At 37.6% G+C, this 17411-nt stretch overlaps 1 protein-coding gene across 1 annotated transcript; it reads right to left on the reverse strand.

The window, feature by feature from the left end:
* Nucleotides 1–12335: 12335 nt before the first annotated feature.
* Nucleotides 12336–16539, reverse strand: LOC137639874 (UDP-glucosyltransferase 2-like). Its single transcript, XM_068372137.1, has 3 exons — nt 16417–16539; nt 13843–14643; nt 12336–13671 (listed from the first exon to the last, which is right to left on the reverse strand). The coding sequence occupies exons 2-3, from the start codon at nt 14445–14447 to the stop codon at nt 12687–12689; spliced, it is 1590 nt and encodes a 529-aa protein (XP_068228238.1). The 5' UTR covers nt 14448–14643; nt 16417–16539; the 3' UTR covers nt 12336–12686.
* Between the last annotated feature and the right edge of the window lie 872 nt (nt 16540–17411).

Here is a 17411-nt window from a genome sequence, read left to right on the forward strand (position 1 = left end):
ATTTAATCCAGTCTGTCTTGTCTAGATTCCAACGTGGCGATCTTTGCAAAGGTGGACCCTTGTTGGTGTTTATAATGATTGGTGCATGATCACTAGTATGCCAATCATCTAATGTCCTCCAATCAAAATCAAGAAGGCAGTTAGAGCTTGTAATTGAAAGGTCAATGCATGACAAAGTACCTGTCTGAACATGGAAGTGCGTGGGGTCTCCTGTATTAAGGAGCCCCACATCCTCATTCTCCACAATTGATGAGATAATATTGCCCCTTGTGTTGGCCAAAACATCACCCCATAAAGGATGTCTTCCATTCATATCTCCCAGTAAGAGAAAAGGTTGAGGGAGTTGTTGAATGACTTCTGCTAAATCATCATATAGAATATTATCATTTGGAGGTGAGTACAGAGAGCATAATGTATATTTTATCCCTATAACAATTTGTACAACAACTGCCTGCAGGGTTGTACGTATAGACATAGGTATTTGGGGAACATCTCGACGAATGTACATGAGACTTCCGCCATGGCTCTCTGCTTGTTGATTATATGGTGTTCTATAGCTAACATACTCTCGAGGGCTAGGAGTGTTAGAATCAAGCATACTTTCCTGTAGACATACAATTATGGGGGAATGCTCATGAATTAGGAGCTTAAGTTCTTCATATTTGGCCCTCAAACCCTGACAGTTCCATTGCAAAATGGAGGAGAAAACTATGGATTATTTCTGGAAGACATCTTGGATGAGGTCTTCCCATTAGCAGTTTTTAATCTAACATTATTACCTGTAGGTTTCTTCAGAGGTGGTCTTGTTATGTTGGGTTTTACATTTGTGTTTTTCTTTGTATCCTTTTTATCTATTTGTTGAGGTGGATGGTGGACCTCAACTTGAATTTCTGATTTATTTAGTTTATCTTCTGGTTCATTAGAAACATCAACAGACAAAACATCAAATTTATTTGATGTCATAACCTTAACGTTTCTAATGGAGGGTGGAGAGAGAGAGATGGAGGTCTCTCTCTCTTTTACGATTAATAGATGGTGGGATTCGAGGTTTTTGCACCTTTCCCACAACAGGTGCATCTGGTAAGTTAGTCTTAAGTGGAACCTCCATCAGATCAGGGGCAATGACCTAGTGTTAATACACCGTGGTAAAGCCTCAGGAGGTAATATGGTTACCTCGTTATTTGACATTTTGTCAGATAGTATACTTTTTTTTTTAGCTATTGGCAGCGCTAGGTTGGTTTGATTTTAATGCCTTAGCATATGTATTTGATTTATTTAATAGTCTTTTGGCATGGGTCACACTTATATGTTCTAAGTTTGATTTTTTGAGGGCAGCTTCCTCCAACTTATATAGCTCGCAGCTCTTGTCTGTGGATTTGTGATTCGAGCTGCAATTTAAACACCTGGCTCCAAGTGCACACACTCCATGGTAATATTTGGAGCAAATACCACACATCTTCTCATTTTTGCAAACTTTGGACGGGTGCCCAAATTTAAAACAATTAAAGCATTGCAATGGCTTCTGCTTGAAGGGTCTTACTTTAATCCTTTCGTTCTCGATAATAATATAAAAAGGTACATCAGCATCCTAGAACGTAAGGATTATCATTGATGTACCTGGGACTTTATGAACTTTCCATACATTTAATGGACACATGGCCAGTATCCCCTCCTCTGTAAAATCATATAGATCTCTGTTAAAAACTACGCCCCTTCCGTAGCTAAAATTTAGGTGGGGTTTGACTTCTAACTTAATGTCATCATTACTTATTTTCATATTGGACAATATTACCGACTGTGTACTGGATTTGGCATGGATAAGGAAACTATTTTTTCCGAAACGAGATATATCGCCTGATGCAATAGTTCCTACTTTTTTCTGAATTAATTTGCATATTTTAAAATAATTCCCTGTAACCCCCTTTGATTCAGCTATAAGCCACATCGGTGGTTTTGGATTTCTCTGGGAGGGCATAACTAAATCTGCGTCTTTTTCCAACCAATTGGCAGGCCTGTACACATCCAAATCTTTTGGTACCTTATCGCAGAGAGCAGCCGCGACATTCAAGTTATTAATTTTAATATTATTCAAGTTACTTATTGCACTAAATGCTTCGTCATAACTACTATAAGATATCCATGAATCCCAAGTTTCAGCTTCAAGTTTCATCCTTATTTCTTTTATGCATCCATAGCATTCAAATGCTTTACATAGATCATCATAATTTGTCTCTATTGAAATTTGTGTAACATGAAGGATTCGAAGTTTCCTCGTGTTACCCAAATTACTCGATTTTGAAATATCAGTAGAATGGTCCTTTCCCGTTCCAAGGTCATCAACAGAGCTTTCCCTTATCACATTAGCAGAGGTCGTCAACAGTGCCGGAGGAGAGTCAACGTATCCAGGGGATGGGGGTTCGTTCCTTAAAGAATCCATTAGACGAGAGAGAGAAAAAAGGGTTAGTTTGATGTACCTGCTCGAGAATGTTAGGCCATCACACGTCGGAAAGGAAATTTGCACTCTCCACTATCGGCACAATGAGAGTATACTTCCCAGATGGTCCACTCCATACCCTACCCGAAGGATAGCATCAAAACAGATATAGAGGCACAGGTGTAAGCTGAACCCGCCTGTTAGGACTGAGACTAAGAAATTATGGAATCATCCTCCCCATATCTATAATGACGGGCTTCCGGCCAAAAGCCGAGAGTCCTAGCCCAAGCATTGGATCCCCCTGGATTTCAAAGACCCAACACTTGAGAATAGTTCCTCCAAAAAGGTCCAAACCATCTTCGGGATGGCTGAAATCATCCAATACTCTCACATATAGCTTTGAATGCAAACACCTCCCAACTGTGATACCTCCTCCCACTCATCAAAGCAGGCAGCAATAAAGGATGTATGAACATCCCCACCTGGGCTACAATGGATGTAGAAACATCCAAGCCATAGGAGAAAAAAAATAATAAATATATATGTACATAATATATACACATATAAAATGAGGGAAATTTTTCTCATAGAGTTTGGAAAGCAAGACTAAAGAAAGTTTATGAAATTAGGATAAGGTCGAAAAAAGAAAAAGGTGAAAGAGAGAAATTTAGATTCGAACTGGGGGAGCAATTTCCCCAAGTTCGAGAGCCCTCTTGCCCGTCACCAAGTTTCAGCACGGGAATGAAATGCCGTGCTGAAGCTCAATGACTTCATCAAGGCATTCTCTCATTAAGAGGAGACTGGTCAAGCAGAGGCCACTCAAGTGGTGACAGATCGACTGGAAACCTGTATCGATATGGAAAGCACGGATCATGGAGATCATACTGATAGATTGGTTAACTGACACCAGCTGGTTTGGTAACATCATTACATTTGATAATATAGGCCTACTCCACCATGGTCCTTCTGTTTGGTTGTTATCTCTGTAACTCTCCAAAGAGGGAAGGTGTGTGTTTCGTCCTGTATGAGACCAAGCAGTTATATCAGGCATTTGAAAGCCTGTACCATATACAGAAGTGTACTCTCCAAGAATTAGAGGTTCATGATACAAAACCTCTTACCTCTCATACGAACCGAAAACGTACCAGGATCATTTCCTCAAGTGGATACGTTCCTAGTACATACTGGTGGGTCTCTCATTGTTCTTTGAAGTTAAACATTGTTGGGTATTAGAGGGACGAGGGCAGTACTAACCAGTACTGCATACCAAACCGTATACCCAGAAATGGAAGCATTCCTGATATAAAACCATTAGCCTCTCATATAAGGCGAGAACGTAGCAATACTGTATCGTCTTCCCAAGTGGATACATTCTCAGAAGCCTTGGTGTCACCGAAGCATCCTGGGAATTTTCTGGCACCAGCAGTTCTTGTGCTTAATCTTGTATGAGACTTAACACTAGTAGCTGGGGTGTGAGCTCCTTTACCTTGCACAGTCATGTTCATATGTGACAGTACTGCATACTTTTACAGTATTATCATTCACAAGTGAAAATAATCATTTTTATTTTTTCTTATAAACTCATTTTTGAATCAATAAATATATCAAGAATATGCTACATCCTATATAAAATGTTACAAAAATCTTCACTGGTAAAAACTTTGCCATTTTTGATATGCTTGATCGGAGGGCAAGCTCTTCTCGTACGCTTTAAATAATGGCATACCACTCTTACAGGACATAATAACAGTTGATCAGGATCATCAGCTACTTCTGGAAGACTAGAAATCTGGAGGAACCCAAACCTTAGGTCCGCTACAGGTGGATTCTGAGTGTTAGCAATACACTCAGGGACCAAGCATAGTGTACTGTAATCTGCCCCATCCCTGTGAATGGGTGATGTTGTGGGAGAGACCAGGTAACACATTGATCCTCTTTGCCGAAGCTAGTATGAGAAGAAAAACCATCTTAAGTGTCAAGTCTTGATCTGACGCTTAACAGTTAATAAGGTGCTCCTTTCAAGGAACGTATCACTTTTACTACGCTTCATGGAGGTGGTTTCACTTCCGACTGAGGGTAAGTTACCTCAAAACTCTGTATAATATGAGCATGGATAACTCAACTGAAGAGGAAATGTCAATCACTTTCGGTCTACAGACTTGGTTCAAGGCTGAGCGATAGCCTTTCACCACTTAGACTGAGCAGGGTTTTTCCTCTTGGAGATATACCGAATAACTCAGCGATCAGGGATATAGTGGCTCCAAGTGGAGAGACGCTTTTGCAGGTCTTACAGGCGGATGTGTAGAAACCACATACTATGTTTACTGCCCACTACCTGTGAGACATAACCGACAGGAGCCTCATTACATACATAGGTCCTGTGGTGGCTGCATAAAACATGATCAATAACATCTCAACTCCCTAGTAGGACAAGTAGCAGTCGATTGAGGGCCGATGTAACATGGCTGTAAGTCTACTATGATAAGCAGAGGATTGACCTTTCACCTATCATTCTCCCTTCTCTTGGGGGTAAAGCAAGCTGAGGAAATCTGCAAGCTAACCTCCTCAGTCTGCAGGAGGGTATCATCATCCCTTGTGTAACCTTATGTACATGTACTGTATATTTGTTACATCCCCGATCTCCAAGCAAGGTAGGAGCTTGGTAACGGCCAGGTGAGAGGAGAATAGCTCCAGTTAAGGTCTTGCCAATCCGGATTATATAGCTTAGTTTCACACCTTTGCACAATTGCTCGGGCCTTTATCTCTCATTGGGAGTTAGCTAGGTGATAGGGTGCGCTCTTCCGAAGTTCGTGCAAAGCACAAGAGTCGCGCTCCGGGTCAGAGACCAGCAAGTTGGTCTTGGACTTCCCCCCACTTAAACGTGAGTCTCCATAGTAAAGAGCTGAAAGGTTTCCATTTGGTGCCAGAACAAATGACAAATTTGGAAATAATTTGTATACAGTATTTCCTAACCATTCAAACCTGAAGCACTACATATACTGGCCTACCCTCACCTGACTCCCAGGAAGTCCTGCCTGCAATTGCAAAGTGGCTTGTGTTAGTTACTGTGAGTGTGAGCGAGGTGGTTGGTCTACCCACCACTAACACACGTTAACTGGCTGAGGAGAGTGGCACCTGGCTATAAGTATTATAGCTGGTTTCAGCTGTCGCCGAAGCATATCTCCATAGTAGAGAGCTGAAAGGTTTGTATTTGGTACCGGAACAAAGGGATTTTAGCTAGCACAACCACACCCACATAACCTATCCTGGAATTCTAGGTCTTTCTCTTTACTTGCCAACTACATGTACCTGGAATAGACACTTTGATCCAACAACTGTTTCACTGACTAATTCATAATTAAAACATTAGCCCGTGTAACAAATTTAAATTATTCCTTACCCAAGTCTAGGAGGTCGAAGATTGAGGTTTATCTGTAGTTATGCCTGTTGTTAATTGATATCCACTTTCTATGGTTAGGTGAAGATATTATGTAGCTGCTTCCAGCATGAAGTTGTGGAGCTGTCCGTGCCTCTTGTGCTATCAAATGAATAAATTTGTATAAGACTAACGAAAAATATTTTGTATAAAAATTGGCAATAAAGATACATATACCTGGTGAATTTTAAGTAATTAACAGAGGTGCAAATACCCATCACTGGCAAAATCGTAACTGTGCTCCATTTTCAATTGCCCACTCCAAATTGATAAAATGCTTTATGTTGGCCACAAGAGTATCAACATTCCTTGGTTAACCACAAAGTGGAATCAATACGAATTTTTTGGTCTCCTGCTCTATGTCACCATAGTGACCATATATCTATAAATCCGACAAAGGTTTTCCTCTATTGTATTTTTACCTAACAAACTCTGATTTATTCAACTGAATGCAAATGATGAGACCCAAAAAAGCGGCTTAGTCTGTAACTTCCAAGCAATGAAACCTAAATTTAATCAACATTTGTTCTATACATCTAGTCAATGTTATGGGTGATATAATTATACCTAACAGAAATTTGAATGAAATGATTTGCTAAGCAGTTTTTGCCTCAGCTTTATATGAACTCTTTCCATGAAAGTACTTTTAATAGTCACCTTCACTGTATGGCTATAAGCCCACTGATTAACTTGAAGTCGAAATATTCATGACTTTCATACGGTCAAGCATAACACCGCTAAAGGGATTAATCCATGTTGTTGGGAAAATGTGTATGAATTAGCATTTTTGCCAAAACTCAGATATTAGGCCTACAACCTGCTCCTATGGGGAACAACTTACGCATAATACAGGCATGGTGGAACTGAAGATAAGGTTGTAAAAAATGGGAAAATGTGTGGGAACTCATTCATAAAAAAAATCACAGTTTAATTCTATCAACTCCAATAATAGTTAGGTGGTAACTACGTCCCAGAAAATCAAGAAAAAAATTCCACAAGCAATAGCATATACTGATGATCAATAAGACACCATCACATTCTCAAAAGTAAATATAAGGTTCTGGAAACGGCATAACTATTCACATATTTATCGATTCACAGAAAAACACACATCTGTACACAACGATTTTGTAAGGTAACTACTTATTTACCACTATATTACTGCATATACATTTATGAAAATGATTCAACATGACAATGTCAAAATTCCTTTATATCTATTTCACACCAAAACATTACACAAAAATTTATTTTTTGTAAATGCAACATAATCCTGATTGGTGAGTCTTCTTAAACTAATTCGTCAGTAACATTCACTATGTAATACTTTCTACTTACATTTATCATAGCATATCAAACCTTCCTTACAAAACTGAACTAAGCAATGTACAGTATGAGGTAAGCTGGAAATGGTTGTACCTCAGGGTCAATTAAGCCCAAGTTTCCAATTAAAGTTAGTCTAAGGCTTATTTTTTTTCTTATTTATCTCTGCTATAAGCTGTAGAACAGTTTAGGTTGTGGATCACAGAAGGCCAAGTGGAAATTAAAGGAGCGTGTAGGTTGGTTTAAGGAATGAAAGGCTGAGGTGCAGCTCTCACTTTCATTCTATATTAACTGCACAAAGTTAAAGCTCAAATGGGACATTGTTGGGTCGGGTAGGTAAGCTAAGATATGGTTAGGAAAGGTAAAGCAAGGAAAGGTAAAGCAAGGAAAGGTAAAGCAAAGAAAGGTTAGCAAAGAAAGGTAAAGTAAGGAAAGGTTAGGCAAGGTAAGGGTATGTTAGGTACGGCAAGGTAAAAGTATGTTTGGTAAGGCAAGGTAAGGGTCTGCTAAGTAAAGCAAGGTAAAGCAAAGCAAGGTAATGCAAGGCAAGGTAATGCAAGGCAAGGTAAAGCAAGGCAAGGTAAGGGTATGTTAGGTAAGGCAATGTAAGAGTATGTTAGGTAAGACAGGATAAAGCAAGATAAAGCAAGGCAAGGTTAGGCAATGTAAGTGTATGTTAGGTAAGGAAAGGAAAGGGTATGCTAGGTAAAGCAAGGCAAGGTAAGGGTATGCTAGGTAAGGCAAAGTAAAGCAAGGCAAGGTAGGCAAGGTTAAGCAAGGCAAGGTAGGCAAGGTTAAGCAAGGAAAGCAAGGCAAGGTTAAGCAAGGCAAGGTTAGGTAAGGTAAGGGTATGTTAAGTAAGGCAAGGTAACGGTATGTTAGGTAATACAAAGTAAAACAAGGCAAGGTTAGGCAAGGTAAGGGTATGTTAGGTAAGGGTATGTTACGTAAGGCAAGGCAAGGTAAAGCAAGGTGAGGTAAAGCAAGGCAAGGTAAAACAAGGTGAGGTAAGGCAAGGCAAGGTAAAGCAAGGTGAGGTAAGGCAAGGCACATTAAAGCAAGGTGAGGTTAGGCCAGGTAAGGGTATGTTAAGTAAGGTAAGGTAAGGTAAGATAAGGTAAGGTTAGGCAAGGCAAGGTAAAGGATGGTGAGGTTAGACAAGGCAAGGTTAGACAAGGCAAGGTAAAGCCTAGGCAAGGTTAGGCACGGCAAGGTAAAGCCTAGGCGAGGTTAGGCAAGGTAAAGCCTAGGCGAGGTTAGGCAAGGTAAGGGTATGTTAGGTTAGGCAATGTAAAGCAAGGCAAGATTAGGCAAGGCAAGATTAGGCAAGGCAAAGTAAAGCATGGCGAGGTTAGGCAATGTAAGCGTATGTTAGGTAAGGCAAGGTAAAGGTATATTAGGTAAGGCAAGGTATGGGTGTTAGGTAAGGCTAGGTAACGCAAGGCAAGGTAAAACAAGGCAAGGTTAGACAAGGCAAGGTAAAAAAAGTCAAGGTTAGACAAGGCAAGGTTAGGCAAGGCAAGGTAAAGCAAGGAGAGGTAAGGCAAGGTAAAGGTATGTTGGTTAAGTTAGGCTAAGGTAAGGGTATGTCAGTAAAGGTAAGCAAGGTAAGTGTAGGTTAGTTAATGTAAGTGTTGGTTAGGTAAGGTAAGGTAAGGATTGGTTAGTTAAGGTAAACAAGGTAAGGGTAGGTTAGTTAAGATAAGACAGGGTAAGAGTAGGTTAGCTAAGGTAAGGCAAGGTAAGGGTAGGTTAGGTAAGGGTAGGTTAGGTAAGGAAAGGTAAGGTAATGTAAGTTAAGGGTAGGTTAGGTAAGGAAAGGTAAGGTAATGTAAATTAAGGGTAGGTTAGCTAAGGGAAAGCATGGAAAGGGGAGGTTAGGTAAGGTAATGAAAGGGAAGGGTAGGTTAGGTGTTGATAGGTTAGGTAAGGGTAAGCAATGTGAGGTTAGGTAAGAAATGGGTAGGTAAAGTGACATTAGGTAAGATATGGGCAGGTAAGAGTCCTTAAGAAGTTAAGAGTAAGGTAAATGCAGAGAAGGTAGGGTTAGGTTGGGTAATGACTAATGGGTAGCTTATGTCAGGATAGGGAAGGTGATGGTATGTAAGTTAAGAGTAGGTAAGGCAAGGGTAGGTTAGTTGACTGTTTCTCAGTGAAGTCTTTCAATAATTCTTAGATACAGGAGTTTAAAAACCCACAAATAGTAGTTTGCAATAAAATACTATGTCAAGACTATATAAAATACATCAAGAATTTTATTTGCCGTTTCAAATCATATTTAAAAAACAAATCTATGATACGCCCTATGCGAATCAGTACTGTTAAGCCTACTCTGAGGGTAGGCCCAATCTAGCATTAATTGCTACATATCGAAAAAAATATAGGCTATAAAATCCATTATCAAAATCCAGTACTATTGAACTGGTTTTGCATAAAAAAGACCACTTTAAATATAAGATTATTAGAATAATAATTATTTTGTTACACATATGGAAAAGCCTTACCTTCACACAATGAGAAAACTAAGAATTGCACAGCACTGAGCTGCAATATTCAAAATTTTACCGTTCATTTTTGCAATAAAGAGGATAACAAGTGACGGACAGGAGACATTACTCTTCGAAACATTCAGCAATAGCTTACAGTCTTTGGTACAGCTCCCCTTCTTCTTTGTTCTTTGCATCTTTTCCCAAAATTTTAAATAATGAAATATTTAGTAGTCGATATAATAATAAATGAAAATAGGGTGGTCAAGATTGTTGAGATTAAGGAGTAAATAAAAAAAAGCGTTAAATTTTGTTGAACGTCTTATTTTGTATTTTATATTTAATGTTTTTTAAATTTTATATTTTAATTTATTATTATATAGACTTCTTAATATTTTATTATTTAAAATTCGATTTGATTACTATTTAATATAAATATTAGTACGGGCCCCCTTCTTAAAGGTTCCAACAACGTTCAACCAAATTCAACGCTATTTTTTTTTACTTCTTCCGTAATCTCAATCATCTTGACCACGCTATTTCATTAAAATCTGCACCGAATTGCAGGTATAATCTGGAGAGAGAGAGAGAGAGAGAGAGAGAGAGAGAGAGAGAGAGAGAGAGAGAGAGAGAGAGAGAGAGAGAGAGAGAGAGCACTTGGATGAGGCGGCCAATTATAAAATGATTGAGTTCAATCAACAACCAATTAAAGGATATGCTACCAAAGAGTAAAGACAAATTGCCCATCTTTTGACTCAACACAAATTGTTCTTGAAAAAGATATAGTTCGATCAACATATACTTATTAATTTCTTAGGTATTTTATTGCTATATATGACAAAAAAAAGAAGAAGAAGAAAAAAAAAAAACAGGATTGCGCACTAACTTACTCCCTCATTTACTACCGGTATAGCCAACAGGTAAATCGTGAAATTTCCTAATAGCATTCGGCCCTATTTTCGATAATAATTTTACATTATTCTCAATAGTTAAGCTCAAAATTTACGCTTTATCCGGAATAAAGATCAATGGGGATAATTCTTTTATAATAACTGGTTCTACCAGGGAGAGGAATCGAACCTATACCTATAAATCTAAGGGAAATTAAGGAAATCAAGTGTTAATGATAAAATCCTAGTACATGGCCGCGTGTTAAAAACTTATTTCTTGACTGTCCAGTGCCATATTTGTTTCGATTTATAGGTATACTGTAGGTTCGAATCTTGCCACGGTAGAAGCAGATAGCTGTAGAGTGTGAGGTTCCCCTGCTGTATGGGACCGGAAAAGCAGCCGTCAAAGTAAAGTAAGTATATATAAACTTACCGTTGTAAGTTCTTTTCGATATTAAAAACTATGTGCGACTCTCTCTCTCTCTCTCTCTCTCTCTCTCTCTCTCTCTCTCTCTCTCTCTCTCTCTCTCTCTCTCTCTATATATATATATATATATATATATATATATATATATATATATATATATATATATATATATATATATATATATATATATATAAGATCATAATGAATATGCATCGTGGAACTTGTAGTAGGCTTATGGTTGATGATAGTCTTACAGATGCATTTGAAGTTAAGACTGAAGTACTACAAGGTGGAATACTGTCCCCTATAGTGTTTATTATGGTGATTATATTATGAAGAAAGTAATGCGAGGAATGAATAATTGTATTCAATGGAAAAGGGACCAGAGATTATATAATCTTGAATACGTACATTATGTACTTCTAATTTCCTCTACAATGGCTGAAACGCAGGAAAAGGTTGATAGGTTAGTGCTGGAGAGGAGTAAGGTTGGATTGGTGATCAACCAGAGAAAGACTGAGATCATGCAGATTCAGAGTGGTGATCAGACGAACTGTCTTTTCCCCCCTTGGTATTGACGGCAATCAAGACGAAGGATACACTCACCAAAGATTGTTCTTATGCCATACTCTTAATGCCAAATCAACTGTATTTCTTACGATGTTAAAGCACGTTAACAGTACAAATATTTTGTCTGATAACCAATAAATGCATTACTTTCAATTTTCCAAATTAAAAGCAAGCATATTGAGGTAGGTTATTATTTTTATTGAAATCATGACCAAAAGGTTTGTGACGATACTGCGTCTCAGCTTTGTCTAAACAGTGTTTATGGAAATTCATAAGTTTCGTTATGTAGGGAGAATATTTGTTCTTTGTTATATCTCAAACAATCTTAAAACTATAAAACGATAAAGATAATGATATGCAATATATCTTGGAGAAAATTTATTTCTTCCTACTTTCGTGTCTGATATAAACTTCTATTTCTCAATGACATACATGTATGCTGACTCCTCCCACAATAATTAATGTCTCCTTTCCTCGTTACTTTAACTATTCTAAAACAAAGTCACAAGGGAACCATATTACAGAGAAATTTACCTCACTTCTACTCACAAGTAAACAAAGGAGATAAGCTGAGGAGGTGTGGGGTTTCCCCACTTAGTCTATACTTTCAAGAGGCCTCACGAAATATACTTTAGAATTCATTTTCTTTTTGTATTAATTGTTTAGGCATAGGTCATGAGCACAACTTACTAGGTTACACAATTATTTATCATGATGAATTAAAAAAAAAAAAAATTCTGAAGTCATAAAAATCGTATATTATAGGAATGCTCTTCCTCATGTTTCAGCATTTTCTCATTTTGTTTAAATATGTTTTGAAGGATATGATCCTGCGGAAGTAAAATACGAAATGCATATATTTGTTTATTTATATAATAGATTTAAGCAAATATAAAAATAAAATTATTAAACAGTATAAAAGTATGTTATTTGATGATACCAGAAATATAAAAATGGAGAATGATTGTCAGATACACATTTTCAAAGATTTGTGAATTAAATAGTGTATCCATTAATGGGAGAAACTTGAGAATGAACATGTTATTTTATCAGGTACACATTACAAGGAATGATATCAGCTTTCAGATCTATCTCAGTACAGCTATTTAAACGTACACATTTACTCTATATGGAGTTGACCTTTGATTGACTTTTGCAACTTTATAGATGCTTTCTTGAGAGCAAATAGAAGTGCACTGTACATGAATTTCAGTAGCCATTTCAGACAGAACAGCAGAACAACAGCTGCAAGAGTAAGCACAGCTATTACGTCGATCATCATGTACTGATGGATGGACATGTTGGCAGCAGCTGATCTGAGGTGTTGGGCCCCTCCGTGACGGAGGACGTGTTCGGTCCAGTAGACGGCTCGGTCCAATGATGGTGTTTCTTGGTCCTTTAATAAGGCTGACCTTATCTTGACCTGATCTCGGTAGGACTGGTTTTCGATGACTGCTGTTATTGCCTCCATGATGGAATGGGAGTTCATGGTCTCCAGAGTGAGCTCTCGGCCAATACCCAGATTAACGACCTGACGTACATTCAGGTGTTGGTCACTCATTAAGGGAATGCCAACCATGGGCACATTATGGTAAATAGCCTCTTGCATAGACAGCAGTCCGCCATGAGTTAAGAAGGCCCTCACCTTCTCGTGTCCAAGGACATCCTGCTGGGGAAGCCAAGCACGGGTCAAGACGTTTGCCGACAGACCTGCAATAGGAGCTCCTTCCCATTTCCACAGGATGCGATATGGAAGGCGAGCAAAGGCTGACACCAAAGCATTGCGCAGATCAGCAAGTAATTGGTCACTACGAATCGATGATCCAATACTGAAGAAAACTACAGGAACAGGAGACGAGTCCAAGAAATGTTTCAGCTCTACGTCTTGTATTGGGCGTGGATTGCGACAGTGCATGCCACCCACTTCTACAACATTAGGCAGCAGTGGGCGTGGGTAGCCTAAGGAGTAGTGGGAGTTGACCAGAACCAGTGAAACGTTCTTCTCTACTTCAGAAAGTGAAACAAATGGATCCTTCAGAAACTTCTGGACGACACCATCCAACCGAGACATTACAAGACGATTTCGTAGGTATGGTGAGATGAACCTGTTGGCAAAAGAAATAAAGGAATAAGATTCATTGTTACATAAAATCTTTGAATTATTCAGTTGCAATACAGAAATTCCTTGCAATTAACTAAGATATTTTTATGATTCTTTAATATTTTGCAACTACAACTTTACAATTACTTAAAGTGACATTGATATGTGATCTTACCTTACAACTGTGTTCAGTGTTCTTTCCCAGAGGTTCATGTGGTCTCCATATGGAAGATACTGGTTGGGGACATATGCAGAATGTTCAGGGTTTCCGAGGAGGTCAGCTGTCCAAGGCGTAAGGCCAGAAGTGGTCACATACATAAAGGGAACCTTGAATTTGTGCACAAGGGCTAATCCACACTCATTCATGAAAGCTGGCAAGAGAATCAAGTCGGGCTTAGTGCGCCATGCATCCTGTACGCCAGGGTCTCTCAAAAAGGCGTCACAGTACTCGGGTAGATGATGGAGAACCTTTTTCATGACTTGGGAGTTGACGTTCTTTCCTCCACTCGCTTCTCTCATCTTGAAGACATCAAATTCCCCCGTCACTTTCTTGATAGAGTTCCAGGCATCAGCGGCCACAAGGTCAGTGAAGGAACGAGAGGCGTTGGTAGAGCAGGCGTGTAGGGAGGCAACGGTGACCTGGTGACCTCGCTGCCCAAGGGACTCTGCTAAGGGCGTGATGATGTTTTTGTGAGAAGCAGATCCTAAGGGTAATATCATCAGAACTTTCGAACATTCGCAGAAGGAAAGAGAAGTTGCTAAAAGAAGAAGGATCTTCATCTTGGTGTTTTCTTCTATAACAATTTTCTCACAATTTTTGTAGTTTCCTTTTTGAGATGAATATTGCTCGACTTCAGGTTTGGTTATGCCTAAACCAGAAACCCGTGGTTCCTTTTATACCCCCACCGAAGAGATCGTCAACCTCTGATACCTAATCAGCGTCATTACTAACAGAGGTATTTTTCGACGTATTTTCCTGTTAGAATACACGATGTGCATTATCAGTTCATTATCTAAAAAATCCATGCATGAAATTCTTGTTGTTCATAAAACATAGAGAAAAGGACAACTTTACTTCTGAATAAAAACTGATAGAAGAAGACACACTTTAGTAGTTTCATAGTGACAGAAAATTTGAATGTATTGCCTTGTTTTCATAAGAGATTTACAGATTATATTAATAAATAAAATTATACTTAATAATCTTACCTAATGCTTTTATTGTAAATGAAGGGCTCTTGCCCAGTTTGAACTCCGGAAAATAGCCTCCCAAGCCCCAGCGTCTGGCCATATGAGCCAAATTAATAAACAAAATTCATAATCCTCAATTTTTAAATAAAACGCCAATTGATTTCGGAAATTGATCTTTAAAAATATGAGAATTTAATATGTAGGCCTAAACCTAATCTTATAATGTTATTAATCTTTTTTTTTTTTGCTGATAGAATATTGGGAATGACCGATTAAATATATGATTCATTTGATAAGTGTTCTATAAGGGGCCTGGTTATGTAAGCCCATTCCTATAAAATAAGTGTTTATTCTTAACTTTTCCTACAAAAAACAAAAAACCGAGATACATCATCATAATATTTCGAGGTCTACTTAATAACCATTCTCAAATTCTTTACCAGAAGTTAGTATTCTTGACAGTTATGGAACAAAAAGTCTTATTACGTTTAACGAGATAATTATTTTGCAAAGTCTGATATAATAACCACAGTCTGTATGGAGTAATGATATAGCCTATATGGGATGATTCGTCCTTAGAATTTTTGCAGCTTTTACCTCGGCTGGTATACCATTGCTTGCCCTTTTTATAATCTTTCCAGCTTCATGTCCCTTAGAATTTACCTTTCAATTGAAATATAACGATTTCGAAACACTATCATTGTTCATACATGAATGTATAATTCATCGCATGCAAATTTCTACATTTTTATTCAACCAAGGTTAAATTTTAAAAAAGTATTCTACCGAAGATTAAGAACTATTAATGTTTTAAATTCCAGCTATGTACAACAGTCACACATCTAGGCATGATTACTTAGGAAAATATAATGATATTCTCTTCCAATGAATTATTTGAATAACTTAACACATTTTTTCTTAGAATTTATATTGTGTCAGATTACACCAAAATATTTGATAGCTGATCCTTGCTGAAAAGATACTGAAAAAATACCTTTTATTGTTTTTGTTTTTACTACTAAAATCTCAGTGTAAATTTGTAAACAACATAGATTATTCATAGCATTAAATCATTTTGTAGCAATAGTTAAAGATGTCAATAGATTAAACAGAAATTGATTATGAAAACTGAAAATCACTAAAATTTGCAAAAAGTTGTTGAGTGTTACATGGTATATACTGTATTATATATAAAAAAAAAATGGTAATTGAATTTGATAACTACTAATACCTTCGTCATTGTCAGATTCATAACTAATGACATAGAAAATCAGCCATAGAAGGAGATGATGATGATGATTGGGCATTCTAGATTTATGGTGTCCATACTAATACGCCAAGATAAGGATAAGTGAAAAAATGCGCCACAAAAAATAGTTTATCGACGAAATACTGAAAAAATGAACCAAGAATGTAGCAGCAAAACTTGTATAATTAATCATAGAATATTGAATTATGGCAGAGGGGGAGAATTGTCAATTATGAAGGAACACAATTGCTTTAGGGAGTGATCACAATTACCATAACCGTAACTGCCCTGAATGTGCTTGGTACTCACCGTGTCAATCCAAGCAAGGAGATTGATTATGGCAAATGCAGAATAACTTATTTTCCGTGCTGATGTGAAATGCCTGGGATCCGGACGAGTGTCTTAAGAAAAATATGATGCGTAATGTCAAAATATGATAGTAAAACTAAGACGGTGCTCCTCTAAGTTTTAAAGGCTCGAGATATTCTCTGATGGTTCGGACACTAGCAAAGTCTTGTTCAGAATCTGGTCTCCTCTGTTGTTACTCGACAATTTTAGGTTTGGAAGAATTAAAAAAGGAGGTGGAGTCAAGTAAAATTGTTTAACAGCCTTTAACAGCTGCAGGAAGGACACTTTAGAGTAACAAACATTTAATAAATAAACCATCTCTAAAATTGACAGGTCCTTCTTTCCATTGTAATGGATAGTAAAAATATAAATAGAAAAAAGTTATAAGTGAATTTTACTTATAATTCGAATTTATATTCATCATGTAATGATTACAATAAAATAATTTTTGTTTGATCAATTTAACCCCTTCATTGCTCTCATAGAAAATTATAACTTCCTTGCTAATGACAGATGACCAGATTTCACTGAATTTTTATTTAAGTTTTAAGTGTCCCTGGAAGGTTCTATTGGTGAAGGTCATTTTAGCGAAGCAAATAACAGCAGATTTTAAGGAGAATCTTTAATTTACTGAAACACGCACCAAAATTGGCACACATACTCATTTAGAATTACTCTTTTGAAGAAACCTTATAGCCACCTAAAAATCAAGATGGCTACCATTTTTCAAGATGGATGCCATCGAATATACTGAAATATTGCATTCTGTAATAAATTCACAAATACTTGTGCTATTTGCATGATCTTTGTGTCAAATCATACATTTTCTACTATGTAGAATCCGAATTTTAGAACTTACTGCCTTTCTTGTATCAATAAAGCGGATAAATCAACGTTTAACCAGGGCACACAGGATGGCACTACTGCTGTGAAACTTAGTATGGGGTTTAGTATCA

This window comes from Palaemon carinicauda, chromosome 4, assembly GCF_036898095.1.
Source record: "Palaemon carinicauda isolate YSFRI2023 chromosome 4, ASM3689809v2, whole genome shotgun sequence".
Lineage (NCBI taxonomy): Eukaryota > Metazoa > Arthropoda > Malacostraca > Decapoda > Palaemonidae > Palaemon > Palaemon carinicauda.